The 18,645-nt window shown below is 54.1% G+C and overlaps 4 protein-coding genes; 2 read left to right on the top strand and 2 right to left on the bottom strand.

The window, feature by feature from the left end:
• Positions 1 to 52: 52 nt before the first annotated feature.
• On the top strand, positions 53 to 1,096 carry RCC_10615 (probable endonuclease G, mitochondrial precursor; the record flags this gene model as incomplete). Its single annotated transcript, XM_023775842.1, has 1 exon — positions 53 to 1,096. The coding sequence occupies one exon, from the start codon at positions 53 to 55 to the stop codon at positions 1,094 to 1,096; it is 1,044 nt and encodes a 347-aa protein (XP_023631610.1).
• A 400-nt stretch (positions 1,097 to 1,496) lies between these two features.
• On the bottom strand, positions 1,497 to 4,355 carry RCC_10616 (uncharacterized protein; the record flags this gene model as incomplete). The annotated part of the gene is made up of 1 exon (XM_023775843.1): positions 1,497 to 4,355. One exon carries the CDS (start codon positions 4,353 to 4,355, stop codon positions 1,497 to 1,499), a length of 2,859 nt encoding a protein of 952 aa, XP_023631611.1.
• A 787-nt stretch (positions 4,356 to 5,142) lies between these two features.
• RCC_10617 (probable Alkaline protease 2) lies at positions 5,143 to 6,888 on the bottom strand (the record flags this gene model as incomplete). XM_023775844.1 has 4 exons in its annotated part: positions 5,143 to 5,568; positions 5,624 to 5,757; positions 5,809 to 6,400; positions 6,520 to 6,888. 4 exons carry the CDS (start codon positions 6,886 to 6,888, stop codon positions 5,143 to 5,145), a joined length of 1,521 nt encoding a protein of 506 aa, XP_023631612.1.
• A 622-nt stretch (positions 6,889 to 7,510) lies between these two features.
• RCC_10618 (related to beige protein homolog) lies at positions 7,511 to 15,049 on the top strand (the record flags this gene model as incomplete). Its single annotated transcript, XM_023775845.1, has 1 exon — positions 7,511 to 15,049. The coding sequence occupies one exon, from the start codon at positions 7,511 to 7,513 to the stop codon at positions 15,047 to 15,049; it is 7,539 nt and encodes a 2,512-aa protein (XP_023631613.1).
• Between the last annotated feature and the right edge of the window lie 3,596 nt (positions 15,050 to 18,645).

The raw sequence follows: 18,645 nt of genomic DNA on the forward strand, positions 1-18,645 counted from the left end.
TGGGTGTCCACCCCGCTGCTGCTGCTCCGGGGACTACCAGTACATGTCAGCCATGTCCAAATTCACTCTTGCCGTCGTGGCGGGAACTTCCGCTGCCATCGGTGCTGCAACCACTGCCGCAGTGTATGGCCTGAGCAAGCGAAACGAAACCATAGCTCCCACCACCACCACGACACCGACACCGACGGCACCCTCTCGTACCGGTCCTCTAGCTCCCGCCCCGGTGGGATTTCCCCGAGAAAGCTCACTTCCCATCCCACCGCCAGTAGATCCAGCCGGCCTCTTTCAATATGGCTTCCCTGGACCAGTCTCCGACCTTCGCAATGCGCCTTCCCTCACATCCGCTTACAACCGTGCGACACGGAATCCCCACTGGGTCGCCGAGCACATCACACCCGCTAGCCTGCTGATGCAGAACGGCGACAGAAGGCACTCGCAATTCGTGGAAGACATGGAGATTCCAGAGAAGTTCCGCGCGAAGCTGAAAGATTACTTTCGCAGTGGATATGACCGTGGACATCAAGTCCCTGCGGCGGATGCCAAATGGAGCCAAGAAGCTATGAATTCGACGTTTGCTCTGTCAAACATGTGTCCACAAGTTGGCGAGGGCTTCAACCGCGACTATTGGGCGCATCTGGAAGACTTCTGTCGAAGATTGACCTCTTTCTACCCTTCTGTTCGCATCGTTACGGGACCTCTTTACCTCCCCAAACGTGAAGCGGATGGCAAGTGGAGAGTCTCGTATGAAGTCGTGGGTCACCCTCCCAACGTCGCGGTTCCCACGCACTTTTACAAGGTCGTTTTCGCAGAGGACGGCAAGACGGGTGGCGCTGTCAGTCTGGCAGCCTTCGTCCTTCCAAACGACAGAATCCCAAACGACAAACCCTTGCAGGATTTTGAAGTGCCGATTGAGGCTGTTGAGAGGGCATCTGGTCTGGAGTTTGCAAGTCTTTTGCCGCCTGCGAGGCGGAAGCAGTTGTGCAAGGAGGTCAATTGCTCCGTTATCATCAAAGAATATGCTCAACGCCAAAAGACCATGACCTCTCCTGCACCGCAGAAGGGAACGCCTCCTGCCACAACGCTGACGCAACGATGATATTTGTATGTTGGTTAGCGTTGGACAGGTCGGATGAATTATACTGGGTTGTAGCATCATAGCAATTGGAGTTGTGCAAGGCGACAGTTTTGAATGGCGAGCACGTTCACTCGGACGAGCATCAAATGCAACCTATCCAACTCTATCCTCGTCACGCCGCTCCTCTTCCATATTCATTCGCATTACAATCACAGACCCTGCGACTTGGAAGACGAGGCCCATTGAGCGTCAGTTGCATGTCGATGTCACGGACATCCGTGTGCATATACCCAACGCATTCCCAAAATCTACAAAAGTCTATCCAATCGTACTCAGCCTGTCTTTCCAAAGCACTATTCGTGCAGACATGTAACAATGAACTTTGCTCAAAATCAACACGTCCGAGACAATCCAACCGTCATCAAACGAAAGCTCCAACATTCTCTTTCGACTTCTCACCTAACCAAGATGTCACCATCCTCTGGCCCGGCGAACGCTTGGAAGAAGGCTTCGCAGAAGCACCTTCCTGCCCGCTCTTCTTTTTCGCGCTACCAAGCCACTCGGAGCTGGACAAAGCGGGAATGACACTTCCCTCCAACTCCGCTGGCCGTTGATTTTCAGAATTGGCACCCGTCGCGTATGGTCCCGCATAGATGTTCAACATGGTGTGATCTTCCAAGATGTTCGGATCGGGAAGCTTGCGTCGCACCTCCAGCGGCTTCGAGCGATCTGTTGCATTGCTCTTGTAGTTGACCCGCAATTCAAATGCTGATTTTGGTCGTTTGAAGGCTTTGACAGACCTCACACCAGTACCCGTCGCTGCCGTGCACGGATCCGACTTCGGAATGGCGTCTGCAATGGCTGCAGCTTCGATTTCAGCAATGGACTTGGGCTTCGACAAAGTCCGATGACGACTAGCTGGATTCGATGCATGTGTGTGCATTGCGGACTCGATGCTGGCTTTACGGCTGCGGGCCATCGAGTGCATGCCACGGGTATCCTCGCCCTCGGGACGCCGAGAAACACTCTGCTGGCTTGGGTTTCGACTACGATTGACAACAGGGTATCGACCATTCATACTGGCACCGGATGTTGGGCGGGGGAGCTGCTCATCGTCTGCGAAACTATTCATCTCATCTGAGAGCCACCTACGCCACTCTCTGCTGGCCTGGTGCCGATGTGCAGCCTTTGGAGGTGATATGTCATATTTCCGAACCTCTCGTCCTGTGATAGTAATGGTTGTCATTCCAACATCGTCTGGCGTATATGGCCGAGGCGACGCTCCGTCGGTCGCGCGCGAGTAAAGGCTGGGCGAGATCACATCAGCCCTCGGCCTTAAGGGAAGGGCGGTGCTTGGTGTATGCGCGCGATCTGGGTGTGAGAGCGATGGAAGTTCGTATGGATTCTCATTCGCATACGAACTCAGACCGCCTGTCATGAGAGCATTAGTCCAGCGGCTCTCGGCTCTTTCTTTTCTCCTCAGTAACTGTTCCTTCGAAGGTGGAGGCGCTTTGACAGCATGGCTCCGCCTCAATGCGCTCTTAGGGCTACTCCCAACAGGAGAGTCAACCTCGTGATGTATCACAGTTCGATCGGCCTCGGCACTGGCAGCCTCTTGAACAGGAGCTAAATCTGGAGTGACCGGCCGAATGGTTGGGGCCAAGAGATGGCGATTCTTCATGCCAGTACTCGTAGTACTGTGCCTACTCTGCGATGTCCTGCTTGACGATGTATTGTACTGTCTCTGTGATGGCAAGCTTGCCAGTGCTGATGGCTCGGCTTGCTCATGCGGAGAGTTGGATTCGACCGGCGCAGGTACATGAGCCTCATGCGCGGCCTCTGTGGACCGTGAAGTCCTGATGCGACTCTGGAGTGCTGAGTACAGACCTTGGCTTTCACCCGAGCCTCTCAAATCTGGTCTGCTGGAGCGACGAAGCTTGTTGCGGATGGGCCGCCCAAAGAACGAACTCGCCTTGCGTAGTGTGGAAGCACTGTCGCTCCGCTTCAGAACAGGTGGATCGCCAGTCGGACTGCTTGAACTAGCTTCGTGTATCGCGGCTGATACGATTCCAGGTTCGTGGTGAGCACCAGCGACGGCGAACGGTCCGTCACTCGTACGAACACTGGACATGGCTAATGTGGAGTTCGCCCAGCTGGTTACCCTCGATTTTKAGGTACTCTCCTGGGCTGTGCTGGTGGTGCTCTGAGCAGTCACAAACTTCTGGGGTTGAGGAGCCCTTGGCTCCTCAGCGGCAACGGTCATGAAAGGGTCTGTGTAGTCCACGAAAGAGGGATCGCTGACATCGTGGCCACGTACTGAGAAATGGAAGTCTTTGGCATGGACGTGCTGAACAGGCATCGACAGCTTCGAGGCCTTGCGGAACACTTTCTTCAACCGACCTTTCAGCGTGTCCGAGAAGTTGCGAGTCTTGCGCTGTTCCATTGGAACGCTCTGGAGTGGAGCCAGTGACAGCCCAACATTCGGCGCGGCGGTGTCACTGTCGGCATGATTGAACGGTGGAAGAGCTGTGTCAAAGCCGCCGTGGCGCTTCTGAAAGCTGCCGAGGAATGATTTCCTCTGTCGAACACGCTTTGGCTGGATCATTTGGACGTCTTCAACTTCAAGATCGCGAGATGGGACATATGCCGAGGGCCACAGACCGTGCGGTGGACCACTTTGAGCAAAGTTACTGAGTTGTGCCAGGTTCCCAGCATAGCCGTCAGCCTGATTTTCTTCCAAGGAGCGGGTATGCAGAGTTGAAGCCGCCTCATCTAGCTGAGAATATCGCGGTGCAGGACTACCATCAGTGTAGTCAGAAGCACCTTTTCGAAGAGGGGGAGGACCAGCAGGGAACTGGTTCGAGTCGGTAGCGTTGATGGCTGGTGGGATAATGGATCGTCGGCGGGTGACGACAGTCTCTTCGTCGCCCACACTCTTGGAATGAGCCGGAGAAGCATGATGAGAAGGGGCCGGCTGCTTTATCGCTTCGTTCTGCATGCATCGTCGTCTTGCATCGGCGAAGTGGCTTCCTTCAGATCGACCAGTGTTCTGGCTCCGTCGACGACTTGGCCTAGGTTTGGAAGCAACGGCCGCAGCCTCATCCTGCAGWCGGGCCCTAGCATATGCCTCAACAGCCGCAGTCTCTGCTTGCTGGCGTAAGACAAAGGGGTCGGTGGTGGTCGGCAGTCGCTGGTGTCCAGGGGTAGTGGCATGCACCGACGATGTTGACTTTACACGGTGTAGACGGTTTGTGGCATTGCTGCYCGACCGTGAAAGCATGTTGGCTGAGATCGCGTGCAATCAGCCGTTTGGAATCAAGATGCAGATGTGGGAATGTGTTGTTGACGCTATCATCGTCCAACAGATTCTCGGTGGAAAGAGGTCCTTCGTAGCCCTTGACCTTGAAAGGAAGGCATGTTCATTGATCGTGAGATCTGCAACGATTTAGGAAGCTTCAATGCCGCTTCCAAGTTTGACCTCAGGAGCAGCATCGAAGCTGCCTCTGTTCGCCGTACCAACGTCGYCCTAACATTGAACCTTTGCTGTTTCATATTCACTCTTTCCGCSCAACTCTCGGCGCTTGTGCACAATACAGAAGAGCTCACTAGCAAGCAATCTATGCTAGGTCAGTTCACGATGAGGATTCTTGAGAAAAGCCAACGTGGCAAAGTGAAGTCTGGCGTTCCGACAGCAGTGGGAACATTAACAAGATATCAGTGAGAAGCAATCGCAAACATACCACATTGAGATAGTAGGAAGTTGATCAAGTCGCAACATTGGACTGGACTACCTATTTCCACTCATAATACATCTCGCGAGCTTCTCAAAGGTGCCGTTGCGTGTGGGTTTCCACCCTCCTCTTGCGCCGAACCGTGCCATGCGGCAGGTCACTGATAAGACCCGCGTACATCAAGTAAATGGAAGCTCCCCGTCATCTATGCAATTTCTCATTAGAGGAACAACAAGCGACTTGTACATGCTAGCGGTGCACATTCAAGATTGTGCCCTGTCTTGTCCCATTCCCAAGATCTTCACTCCGAAGAAGTTTGAGAACAAGGCGAGCAATTTACTCGCTCTTAAGGCTGCTGATGAAGTCCTTGAGGTCGGMCTCCATCTTGTGCTCAAAGTCCTCAATCTTCTGGGCAAAGTCATCAACCTTCTCAGAGACCTTCTCGGAAAGCTTCTCGGGAAGGTCAGCGTGGGTAGCCTTGTAGCCACCCTTGTGGACAATGTCGGTGAAGTTGGACGAGCCACCACCGTTCCAGGCGAGAAGGTTCTCGGTGTTGCTAGGAACATCAGAGAGGGCTCCGACGGTGCTGATAGCAAGAAGGTGGCTCTTGAGCTTCTTTGGGGTGATGTCGGCAACGGCGTACGCGGAGCTCTTGGCTGGCTGCAGCGAGAGCAGATAGGCGAGGAGACCAGCAATGTGAGGCGAAGCCATGGAGGTACCGGAGATGGTGTTGATGGCGTACTTGCTGCCGATCCAGGTGGACTAAAAGTTGATTAGTACCAATTTTGGTATGGATCCAAGCAAGACGACTGCTTACCTGGATGTTGAGGCCGGGAGCGAAGATGTCGTTGCACTTTCCGAAGTTGGAGAAGTAAGCACGCTCATCGGCAAGAGTGCTGGCACCGACAGTGACGGCGTTCTCGGCGGCGGCAGGAGAGTAGTTGCAAGAGTCTGCATTCGATTAGCGGCTGGATGTGCGAGTTTGAGCGGGCTTGAACATACCAGCGTTGTCGTTACCAGCGGCCACGGCGAAGTGGATACCGGCATCAACAGCGGCGTTGACGGCCTGGTCGAGGAGTGCAGATTTGCCACCTCCCAAGCTCATGTTGGCGGCGGAGCCCTTGAAACCCTTCCTCTTGCCGTCCTTGGCCTTCTTGACCTCGGAGGTGTGGGACGTGGCGGCGTACTCGACACCCTTCACAACGTCGGACATGGRGCCTGAGCCGTTGGAGCGGAGGACCTTGACGGCCTTGACGTGAGCCTTCTTGGCTACACCGTATTTCTTGCCAGCAACAGTGCCAGAGCAGTGAGTGCCGTGTCCGTTGCCATCCTCATCGGCGTCGCCTTGAGGAATTGTTTTGCCCCAAGCCGCGCGGCCTTCGAAGTCGACGTGCTCAACGTTGGTGCCGGTGTCAATGACGTAGACATCAACACCCTCACCACCGTCGGCGGTGTACAAGTACTTGTTGAATGTGCCGAATGAGAGGCTGTCGCGGTGCGAGATACGAGCCAAACCCCAGGGAGAGTTCTTCTCGGTCTCGTGGTCGTCGGAGCCGAGTGTGTGGACCTCTTGATCCCTCTCGATCAGCTCGACCTGGAGGGCAATGCAAAGTCAGCATAGTTTCTTTCGTCCAGAGGGAGATTGTGATGGGGGAATAATGGGTGGAGAAAGTCGCGCAACCCGTGGTAGCTGCATGACGTGATTTGACTCACATCTGGGTGTCTACGGATCTGCTCAATGGTGTCCTCGTCGAAGTGGCCCGAGTAGCCCATGAGGCTGCCGGCAATGTTGTATGTGTGCTTGAGACCATGGAAGATGTCATCGACCATGGGAGTCTGCGACCGCTTCTTCAGGTCCGTCTTCGCCTTCTGGGTGGTGGCGTGGAGGTCGGTGACCCAGTCGTGGTGCTCAGCAGCCGAGTTGGAGTTGACGTGGCTCTTGAACTTGATCATGTAGCTGTCTGGGATCTCCTTTGCGTTGACAGAGGAGATGACTGGAGCTGCCTCGTTGTGGATCGACTCGACCATCACCGGCGACGCCGCCGCCAGCAGTGGCAGCGTCAAGCCGAGGAAAGACTTCATAGCTGCGGATGGAGAGTGTTACTGTGGAGCTTCTGAAGTGAGGAACACAACGATGCAGAAGGAGAAATGGTTGTTGGTTGATGGGAGTGTGATGGAGATGAGAGAGAGGTTGAAGGTCGATCGAGAGCTCCAGGTAGCAGGCAGGTACGAGAGGTAGATAGCTCGCTGTTATCGGGGAAGCGTGACCAACCTCTCGTCATCCGCAGTCCGCAAGCGCTCTAGCGCATCCGCTAGGAAGCAACACGCCAGAGTTCCCCACGCACGTGAACACTCGCTTGATGGGGATATCGGAACAGTGGTCTCAGATAACAGGAAATCGTTGCTCTAGCGGATCAAATTGAGTATTGGAATGGAGCGGAGAGTTCATGGTCGCTAGGACGGATAATACTCCGCCATCACAAGTCCAACTCTCGCCCTCTGAGCATTCTGTTTCAGGCGGCAGCCGCGGTTTTAGCGGTCCGGCGTGGGCTGTGCCAGTCAGCAATTCAATCACTGCTTTGACTTTGACTTCAGAGACACGGCGGTCACACGAGAGGGATTGTTTCTCGAGTTTGTACCGAGTGAACGCACCTGACATGATCGGAAACAAGGACCATGAGCACATCTTCTGAGCGTGACAAGAATGGCTTTGCGTGTTGCTCAGCCTCACCACTCCAGCCGGTATAGGGCCAATTCCAGAGGCCTCGACGCAGATGAAGAGGCCAGTGACTTCGCGAGCTTCATTTGTGAGCTCTGCATCCACACAGATACTTCCAAAGATGACGAGAACAACCGCCTATTGGAAACTGCGGAGAAACTGCGGCTGCAATTGACCGAGCATACGTCCTCCAAGGATACATTCCGGCGAGGCGGCGGCTTCGAAAAAGTGTTGGAGGTACTTGGAGCGGACGACTTTCGGCGCGATAGATCGAATGGCGCCACCATCCTCATGCAAAGCATATTGCGGCTTTTATCGGAAGCACTCAGTCAGCATCCAGGCAATGCGAGATATTTCCATGGACGACTCGATGGATGGACCGTCCTGCAGCATGTCTTCTCCAACGCGCTGCAGGCCAAAGGGCTGGATGTAGACCAAGGAACCGCTGCCGAGCATGCAACAACGGTATACAACGTCTTGATCGCGTTTGCGCTGGGAGGAAAGGGCGACTTCGATATTGCGGCTCCTCAGATCGGCACGATTCAAAACCCACACGGACTATCAATCGCGCTTCGCCTGTCACTTGCCTCATTGGACTCACCTAGTGCAAAGGATTCAGCTCCATTGATACTGCAGCTGGTAGCTGATTTAGTGCGGGCCAGCACTAGAAACACAATACTACTATGGCAGACAGGCGTGTTGTCCGACGTTCTGAGGACTGCACTGAGTGAAAACACTCCAGCTGCTTTCAAACCGCAGATTGAAAGCCTTGTACTGCTATTGGGTAGATTTGGACTTGACGGACTCGATGATGTAGCACTTCTCTTCAAGCGCGCCACAGAGACAGATGCAGCCAAGGAGAGCCTCTTGAACCTATTACGGACTTCCAAACAACCTGCATTTCTTCAATTCGACTTGTGGCTGAGTGGCCACTCCTCTATAGAAGTACCAACGCTGCGGGCCTTTCCGCCTGCCAATGGCTACAGTCTTGCTGCGTGGGTGAGATTTGACGAGTTCGACAAGGACTCACATACCACTCTATTCGGGGCTTTCGACCCATACAAGACTTGCTTCATCCTGATGTACCTTGAAAAAGACAGCCGGCAGCTGATTCTCCAGACATCGGTTCGAGCTTCGAACCCCAGTGTACGCTTCAAGTCCACCCGATTCGAGACTTCAAAGTGGTATCATGTGGCTCTTGTGCAGCGGAGGAATGCGTCAGATCCGAGCCAGAGCGTGGCATCACTCTTCATCAACGGTCTCTTTGCAGAGCAACGCAAATGCAACTACCCCGAAACGCCGCAAGCGTCTGCCGAAACGTCGTCAAATGGCCGCGCGAAGCCTGTGCAGGCTTTCTTTGGCACGCCGCGTAATGTGGCAATGAACCCAACACCAGAAGCGGTGAAGACAAGATGGTCGCTTGCARATGCGCATCTATATCAAGCCCCGCTGTCAGATGAGTTCGTTGCCGTTCACTTTCGCCTTGGACCCCGATATCGCGGCAATCTGCAGGATTGTCTCGGGCCACTTCTGACCTATCAAGCCTCCGCAGAATTGAACAGACACAATGAGACCATGCACCCTGAAAAGAACGACAAGTCTGACATCATCACTGCCACGGAGGGGCGAGGGAGTGATGTGGTAGCGGAGTCCCGTCTCATACTTGCAATTTGCCCAACTTCGGTGATTAACTTCAACGCGTTGGATAACAAGGCTCGAGACGTGAAGCACGATTTGGACAGCAAGGCGCTAGCCAAGTATCAACAACTGGCCCAGCATGCACGCGCTGTCGCTATCAATACTGCAGTGCCAGGGCTCAACGAAGCCGTCAGTCGATCGTACGGCACTGGCGTCATATTCGGTGAGCCTGTTGTTGTGGTTCCCCAGCCACTGGATGATGCGAGCTGGCGCCTTTCCGGATCGCTGCCAGTCCTTCTCCGAATTTTAGAAGCTGCAAATACAAAGACTTCCTTCCTGCAAGCCGTGAAGATTTTCTTCGAGTGTGTCAAGGACAGCTGGCGGATCAGCGAGGCTATGGAGAAGGGTCAGGGGTTTGGCGTGCTGGCATTGGTTATTCGTGAGAAGCTGGGTCTCGAAGCCGGCTCCTCGTCAACAGCATCGACTCGCCGTCCATCGTCCATCTTGAGTCTCGAAGATCGACAGGCGCTCCCGTCTGAGCTGCTTGCCCTTGTGTTGGAATTCGTTGGCTACGATCACGCAAACCCAGAAATGTCGATGCTGGTAAATCCAATGGCTTACCGCGTCTTGCTCATCGACTTTGACACTTGGCGGCGATGTGATCTGGCGACCCAAACGCTCTACTACTCTCAATTCATCCACTTCATCGTCGGAAACAGGAATTCCGCCTTCAATCAAAAGCGCCTGACCAGAATGAGGGTAGTAAAGCGGCTGATTGAGGCGTTGAAGAACGAAGATGTGAGTGAGGACGCCGCCAAGCTCATGATGACCTCTCTCAGGGGTCTTCTGGATACTGGCTCGGCATCGCTCTGCCGCGACATCGCGATGCTGGTCGCGTATGGTTTACATGATGCTCGAGCTATGCCCGTCACCACGACACGAAGCGTGGCCAGAACAGTCAGCATTATGAACAAAATCAACTCGTGGCCTCGGAGCGCCCGTACTCCTCGACCTTCAACTCCAAGCGAGTCGACCTTTCCGTCACCTAGGACTGGTCTTTCAAGGTACGAACTGTCAGTACTGGTGCTCAGGCTACTAGCAGAGACGCTAAATGACGAGCGTACCGCATCGTCTATTCGGCGGTTTTGTCGTGCTGTCCCAAACAGGTGGCTGCTTCATCTGCTCGCAGAAAACGATGTCCGTGTCATTGAGCTGACACTTTGTATAATATGCAAAGCCATGTCAGCACTCGGATCGGAGTTCAAGTCCCCTTTCATCGATAAGAACGGAGGGTTCATCACACTCAAGCACCGATTGAAGCCATTCTGGCGATCAAAGACAGTCTGGACGCTAGTATTTGGAGCGTTCTTTGGACGTAGCTTTCCCCTCGCACGGCTTGAGGCAGGGTTCTCTGCCCTCCACCTGGTGGACATGCTAGGCGTCGACAGCACGGTTGTGATTAAGCATCCCGAGATGCTTCCTACCATCTTCGCCATGTTGGAAGCTGGTTTGAGGAAGGTAGCCCAGGATGAGGCACCCAATGAAGAAGATAGTACGCTGTTGAAGAACATTGTTCAGTTCTTGAGTGAAGTTTACAATCGCAGTCCCACTTTCCGCGAGTTTGCCGGAAACTCTCGATACCTCCAAGAGATTTTGTTCGTGCTCTTCCCACTGCTGGTAGGGTCTGATAGACTTTCCGCCGAAACTGAGCTACAGGCCGAAGCTCTGTCATTCAGAGGAGAGGAAGTCAAGATGCGGCCTCACTCGAATTCGCTGGGCGAGCGTCCGCCCTCCGTCCGCAGTCTAGACATGGCGAGTGGAAAGCGCACACCTTCGCCTATGACGCCGAATCGCGTCGAGGCACCGAAGCGCATCTCTTCGTTCGTTCTGGTTAACAACGACGAAGAACGTCTCGCAGTCCCACCAACCCCGTTCAACGCCCCTATGGCGCCCAAAAGCGCCGAGCCTGTGAAGATCAACGTTACCAACTCACTGGTGGAGAGTCTTCTCGAGCTYGCGGTTATCCTTTTCGTCGACCAAGTCTGCGTCAGGGACAAGTACACGGGTATGGGTCTATTCCTCAAGGTGCCACCAGCATTTCGAGAACATCAGGCTTACTTCGAATCGTATGTACTGGTGCACGCCTTGTCTCAGCTAGGTAGCCATTTACGTCTMAACCAGAGGCTCCTGCTGGAGACCAAGGTCTTGACCAACCTGGCGCGCTACGCTCAACATATGGCCGAGGCTGTCTCCGAGGGCTGGTTCATTGATGGAGCACAGCCACTGCTAGACTTCACAGGAGAGATACTGGATCACCTCCAGCAGCCTGATATCGCCAATGTCAAATCAGTACGGCTATGCAGTCAATCGACCAACTCAATACGCGTTGTGTTCCTGAAGGCAACGCTGTGGCGCCTCGCGGAGCTTGACGAAGACGCGAGCGAGAAGCATGTCGGCGAATTCCTCAACAAGATGACATATTGGCAGACGATTCTCTTCGCTGCCGAGAACCAGGAAACACTCTTCACCAAGCTCATCTGCTACTTGCTGTACCACAAGCTTGTGTCCAATGTCGTTTCAGTTCGCCTTGCTTCGGCGCGTTTGTGGCGGATGGTTCTTATGCAGAAACCCACCGAGACTGCAACAATGCTGACCAACACCATGGGTCCGGAACAGCGCCACCTGTCGACTGGATTCATGAAATTGGTCGCAATGGATGACGAGGACTTTCTAGCTTGGATCGATGCAAACAGGACGGTTCTCGACACGGTGTTCCACTCGTCTTTGAGCAAGCCTTGGGAGGACTTTGTGCACGCGGAGAACCGTAGCTCGGAGGAGACGACCAAGACTCGGCTAAGCAAACGTAGAGAAAAACTGCGACAGTGGGCACTCGACGAGTCCGCTGCAGACGACTTCATCCACAGATACGAAATCTCCACCAATCACTGGAGAGCCAACATACACGCTCAAGAGAGGGTGAAACTGCAGCGAGCGATACAAGATCACCAAGAGAATGTCAATCATCTGCATACAGCATTTGCAAAACTGGAGAAACTACTCCAACAGCCGTGTGGTCTGGAAGCCCACGTGGACACCGAGCTACAGCCTGCACGTTGGCAATTGGACGAGACCGAGGCCGTGAACAGGATGCGAATGCGGATTGTCCCAGATTCGTCCGAGGTCAAGGAAGCGTTTCTGCCTAAGCGCAAGGCGTCTAGACGGCTCACAAATGGGAAGCTTGCCATCAACACCCAGATCGCACGGGTCATGTCAGACGACATCAACTCTCCTAACCCGTCGACCCCTGGAGTTGTACCGGCAACTCCTACGCAACAGACAGACGGTCCACCGGAACAAAACGAGGGCCAGAGACTACGCAGCGATTCTGCGTCCAACTCTCAATTGTTGGAAGGTGGCTTTGAAATGGTTGACGATCCAAAAGAGGACGAAGACGGCCTCATCGAGGATAAGAACCGCAAGGTCATGACCAGTCTGCAGCGTGGTGACATGGTTCAGCAGCTACATAACATCTCCCGCATTGTGGGGCTGGAGGCCTGCGAGGGTCTAGTTGTTGTGGGCCAGAAGTGTCTGTATATGCAAGACAACTTCTTCCAAAGATCAGATGGCGAGATTGTGAGCGTCTCGCAAGCACCCGAGGATGAGCGTGACCCATACGTACAACTGATATCCGGAAAGGATGTCGGCAGTGCAGTAACAAAACACAGCGTCGGAGATCAAGAAACACGACACTGGACTTGGGCGGAGGTACTGAGTGTGTCCAAGCGGCGCTTCTTGTTGAGAGATGTGTCGATTGAAGTCTTCTTCACAGATGGAAGAAGCTATCTGTTAACCTGCATGTCGTCCAAAGCCCGCGATGATCTCTACAGCGCGATTTCTAGCAGAGCGCCGCACATTCACAGCACTTCCGCGGTGACCAGAGAAGATGCATGGCGACTTGATACGCTTCGGACCCCCGAAGATGTGCCCAAGAACTTTGGTTCCAAGTTTGGCAATCTTTTCAACGCTGGACCGACACATGCAGCAACGAGGAGGTGGCAGCGTGGAGAGATGTCAAATTTTCAATATCTTATGCTGGTCAACACCATGGCTGGACGCACATTCAACGACTTGACGCAGTACCCCGTCTTCCCTTGGGTTCTGTCCGACTACTCTAGCGAGGAGCTGGACCTCGACAACCCCAAATCTTTCCGAGACTTTTCAAAGCCCATGGGATGCCAGACTGCAGCACGAGAAGCGGAGTACAAGGATCGTTTCAAGCAGTTTGCCGAGATGGGCGACAACCCGGCGTTCCATTACGGGACCCATTATTCATCAGCCATGATTGTCAGCTCCTTCCTCATCCGCCTGCAGCCGTTTGTGCAGTCATACCTACTGCTCCAAGGTGGTGCATTCGATCATGCAGATCGACTGTTCGACTCAATTGAGAAAGCGTGGCATTCTGCCTCGCGCGATACCATGAGCGATGTTCGGGAGCTGACTCCAGAGTTCTTCTACCTGCCGGAATTCCTCTTGAACATCAACAAGTACGAGTTTGGAACGAAACAAGTCTCCGGAGAGGCGGTCAACCACGTTCACCTACCTAAATGGGCCAAGGGCGATCCGCAAATCTTCATAGCCAAGCATCGCGAGGCATTGGAAAGTCAATATGTCAGTGAGCATYTCAACGAGTGGATCGATCTTGTCTTTGGCTACAAGCAGAGAGGTGAGACTGCTGTCGAGGCGACCAACGTCTTTCAGCATCTGTCGTATGGTGGTGCAAAGGATCTGGACAAGATCGACGACCAGGTCGAACGTCTTGCAACGATTGGCATCATCCATTCCTTTGGGCAGACCCCACATCAGGTCTTTCAGAAAGTCCACGCGTACCGAGAGCTGGAGAAGCAGTTCGAGCCCAAACTGGACATGCTCGCAGAGACCCTCACACGCCTACCGGATACCGTGACCAACATCCACGAGCGGGTTGCGGACTTCAACTTCATCATATCACCAACGCAATCCCTGGACAACCGCCTCTTAGCGTCTGGTCCCTGTAAGTTGAATCTACTACCGAACTGCACCCGCTACATGCAGTGGGGATTCACCGACCACAGCATCCGCTTCTACTCCAAACACTCTGGCCGCCTACTAGGTCTCTACGAGAACACGCACGTCGGAGCCATCACAGCGGCAATCTTCGTCGATAGCAAGACGCTCGTCACCGCGGGCGCGGACTGCACCATCGGTGTATGGAACGTTAGTGTTGGGAAAGACGTCGTCGAGATTACGCCCACAACGCATCTATTTGGCCACCGCACAGCCGTCACCGTCCTCGCCGCTAGTCGCGTTTTCAGCACGCTGCTCTCTGTATCTTCCGATGGCCAAGTCCTCATCTGGGGTCTCAACCGACAAAATTGCATTCGTGTCTTGCTCCCCGCCGGCGGACCACCCATCCAAGCAGCGCGAATGAGCAATGTCTCCGGCCACATCCTCATCCTCCGCGGCCCCAACGCGCTTCTCTATACCCTCAACGGCCATCTCCTCGTCGAACAAAAGCTTTGCGAACGCGAAGACGACGAGATTCTCTGCGCCGCGTTCTACGAAGGCGCTGGCAATGAATATCTCGAGCGAGAATTGATATTCACGGGACATACTCTCGGCGTCACGAACGCGTGGACATTGACGACGTTGAGTGATGGGAGTTGGTATTTGCAACTTGTGAAGCGGCTGCAGGGGGTGGATGGGAGTGAGGGGTTGGGGAGAGCGCCTGCGGGGATCACGAGTGTGCTGCCGGTGGCCAAGGCGGTTTATACGGGGGATGAAGAGGGCAATGTATGGCAGTGGGAGACTGTGGTGAGGCATAGTAGTTTTAGTGGGAGGGGACGGTGAGATTATCGTACTGTAAGGGAGGGAGCGGGTGGTGGTGGTGGGTATTGGAGTCTAGGATTATGAATATGATCATGTGTAGCGAAATTGGGTTGAACTGTGGACGTCTTTTTGCTTTGAGATGCTGTGAGATGTTGTTCTGGCCGTTCAATACAGTAGTCTTCGTTTGCAGTTCGTTTAGACCTGTCCACGATCAAGCTTGTCTATGATGAAGGAATGAAACCTACCATTCCCGACTTATTGATACTACATCGATAGGAAGACAGGCCTCTTCAAGAACGAGGAAGGTCGATTCAGGAGTGTAACGATAAGTTCCATGATCCTGGCTGGCTGGTGACGCTGTAGCATCTTGTTAAATCMAATGAGAGGCACATGCACGGTTCTTGAGGGTTGAGAAGGGAAACAGAAACAGGATGAAATGGACGCTCAGCAAGATACCTAAGTCCAATGCTACTGCCAACATCTATCGTCTTCTTGTGTTTCCCATGATTTTGATTGTTGTGATGATGTCGCGTCTTCTTCGATGAGTGAGGTGGATGCCACGTGAGATGGATGGATGAAAGTGCCGGGCATGCCGCCGATTGCCTTTTCCACGATTTGTGATGGAACCGGATTTCTGGGGCGCCAGCGAGATGAGATGGGGTCCGGCGTGATTCAGGCTTTTGCATTTGCATGGTTCACTTGTGCCCAACATTTCATCACAGTCATGTCTTCGGTACAGTGTTCATCGAGATCGGATGAGGCTTCTTCACTGTAGCGTTGTTGCTATCTTTTAAAAGTGCTGGATGTCATACTGAGCGGGGAAGAGAGTTGTAATGGTGGACATGATGAATGGAACTGGGAGGATGATATTTTGCGGATTGCAAGGTCGAGAGATTTGATTGATTAATTTGATTGATTTGAATTGAGAGAAATTGACTTTTGATCCATGCGCTCGGGCCCACGGCTCACTGGAATTCGATGGGCAGGTGCGGTCGCGATCGCGGTGGCTGACGCGAGGCTAACTTGAGACATCAGGACGCGGAAGCGGATGCGCCTGGGAGTGGAGTCGTCTGGAGTGGAGTGGGAACAAACCAACCAGCCAGCCAGYCAGCCAGCAACAGGATATCCCAAGTTATTCAGATGCACGACGACTTGCGTGCATGTTGTTGGGACACGATTGTTGTTGCCACATGAGACCTTCGTTCGATCCTCTCTCTTTCATTACACACCCTCCCAGTCTCTACGAAGCAGCAGCCATCCATCGCCATCCATCAGCAGGTCTGGTCAGGTCCACCATGCGGCCAGAATCTTGCCCTTCCTAAGATGCACTTTCGTCTCCGCCCCGGCACTCTTCTCCGCCGCATTTCGTCCAAGTATTCCTCGTCCACACGCGCCACATCGGACAGCGAGCGCGGAGGAACCGCTTCTCCCCTGGCCTCGTCGTGCACGTCGGCCACGAGCGGCGAGAGAAAGGCATCGTCGATCATTGCGGAGGTGGAGCCTCACGAAGCTCCATTTCTGCCACTTCCACTGTCGCACGACCCATCACACTCCTCTCCATCACCACCATCACACTCCCTTCAAGTGCCCGGTCTCCACAATGCCAATGGTGATGGAGTGAAGGAGCAGAAAATCCACCCGCTTCCCTCTCCTGCCGCCTCACCTCCGGAAACGCCTGCCTCAAATCACAACACCACCTCCAACCCACTGCTCACGCTTGAGGAAGCCTCTCCTCCGCCCGCCGAAGCACACCGACGCCCTCGCCGTCAAAGCATCGTCGGCGGTGCCAATGCAGCATTAGTCTCTACCCTCATCGCTCCTTCCATATCTCCCCACACCATTGATTCCCTTCCTGTCGGCGCCAGTGCCCACACTCCCGGCTTGGATCTCGACACCTTTTCTAACATGGCGGCCGTGCTCCGACGCAAGGTATGGGTCAAGCGGCCCGGTGCCTCGGCTACCCTGGTACAAATCAAAGAGGACGATCTCGTGGATGATGTGCGGGATATGATATTGAGGAAATATGCAAACTCCCTCGGCAAGACCTTTGATGCCCCCGACATGACCTTGAGGATAGCAACGCGAGTGGAACACGGAACACCGCGGAATGAAAGGTTATTGGGCCCCGAAGAGGAAATGTGCCGCACCATTGATGCCTATTACCCGGGAGGTCAGACGGTCGAGGAAGCGCTGTTGATTGACGTGCCGCAAAAGAAGACTCCCCGCGTTTCGCCTCGTCCGCAACAACTCCAATACGCAAACTATCACGCCTTGGATGATTTTCGTCCGCCGGAGAATGGAAATGATTACTTTCCCGTCATTCAGCCCACCCTCCCGCAGACATCCCTCCCCAATGTCGGGCGAGAAGCACATCACAACCTCGCTGCATCGGATCATCCACGCTCTATTGCCGTCTTGAACACCGGTCAGCTCCCACTCATCCCCTCACCTGGCGCCGCTTCTCGAAGACATCGCAGTGAGAGGGAACACCGACCTCGCCTCGGCCGACAACACACTTCCTCGCCCACCATCATTGGCCACAGCAATGCCGCTACCAACCATCGACCAGCAGGCAGACCACGAGTGGACTCTTCGGCCTCGGAAACGGTACATAACAACGTGACTGGAGTTCAGACGTGTGCTCTTCCGATCTCCCTCCACCCACTCATCCCCTCACCTGGCGCCGCTTCTCGAAGACATCGCAGTGAGAGGGAACACCGACCTCGCCTCGGCCGACAACACACTTCCTCGCCCACCATCATTGGCCACAGCAATGCCGCTACCAACCATCGACCAGCAGGCAGACCACGAGTGGACTCTTCGGCCTCGGAAACGGTACATAACAACTCCGCTCCCATCCCACCCCCTCTACCCTCTCCTCTACCCATAGAAGCTCAAACAAAGCCCGTCTCAACCCCATCAACACCCTCTGCCGTCAGTGTAGCAAACTCCACAGCACCACGCTCCAGTCGAGCGAAGAAGACTCGTCGAAGTCCCACTCCCGATAAGCCCACATCTCTCTCCCGCGTCACCGAAACCTATCAGCTCCCCAACATCTCCAGCATGCTGGATGCATCAGTCCCACCCATCAGTGTCCTCATCGTAGAAGACAATATGATCAACTTGCGAGTTCTCGAAGGTTTAGAAGCTCAAACAAARCCCGTCTCAACCCCATCAACACCCTCTGCCGTCAGTGTAGCAAACTCCACAGCACCACGCTCCAGTCGAGCGAAGAAGACTCGTCGAAGTCCCACTCCCGATAAGCCCACATCTCTCTCCCGCGTCACCGAAACCTATCAGCTCCCCAACATCTCCAGCATGCTGGATGCATCAGTCCCACCCATCAGTGTCCTCATCGTAGAAGACAATATGATCAACTTGCGAGTTCTCGAAGGTTTGATGAAGCGGTTGAAGGTAAGATGGCAGACAGCTCTGAATGGACAGATTGCCGTCGATAAATGGAGATCGGGAGGCTACCATCTTGTACTCATGGACATTCAAATGCCCGTCATGAACGGACTGCAAGCCACCAAAGAGATCCGCCGACTAGAGCGCGTCAATGGGATTGGTGTCTTTTCCAGCTCCACTCCCGGAAGTCCTGCGGAAAACTCGGGCGA

Source organism: Ramularia collo-cygni (assembly GCF_900074925.1).
Source record: "Ramularia collo-cygni strain URUG2 genome assembly, contig: RCC_scaffold23, whole genome shotgun sequence".
NCBI classification, from domain to species: Eukaryota; Fungi; Ascomycota; class Dothideomycetes; order Mycosphaerellales; family Mycosphaerellaceae; genus Ramularia; species Ramularia collo-cygni.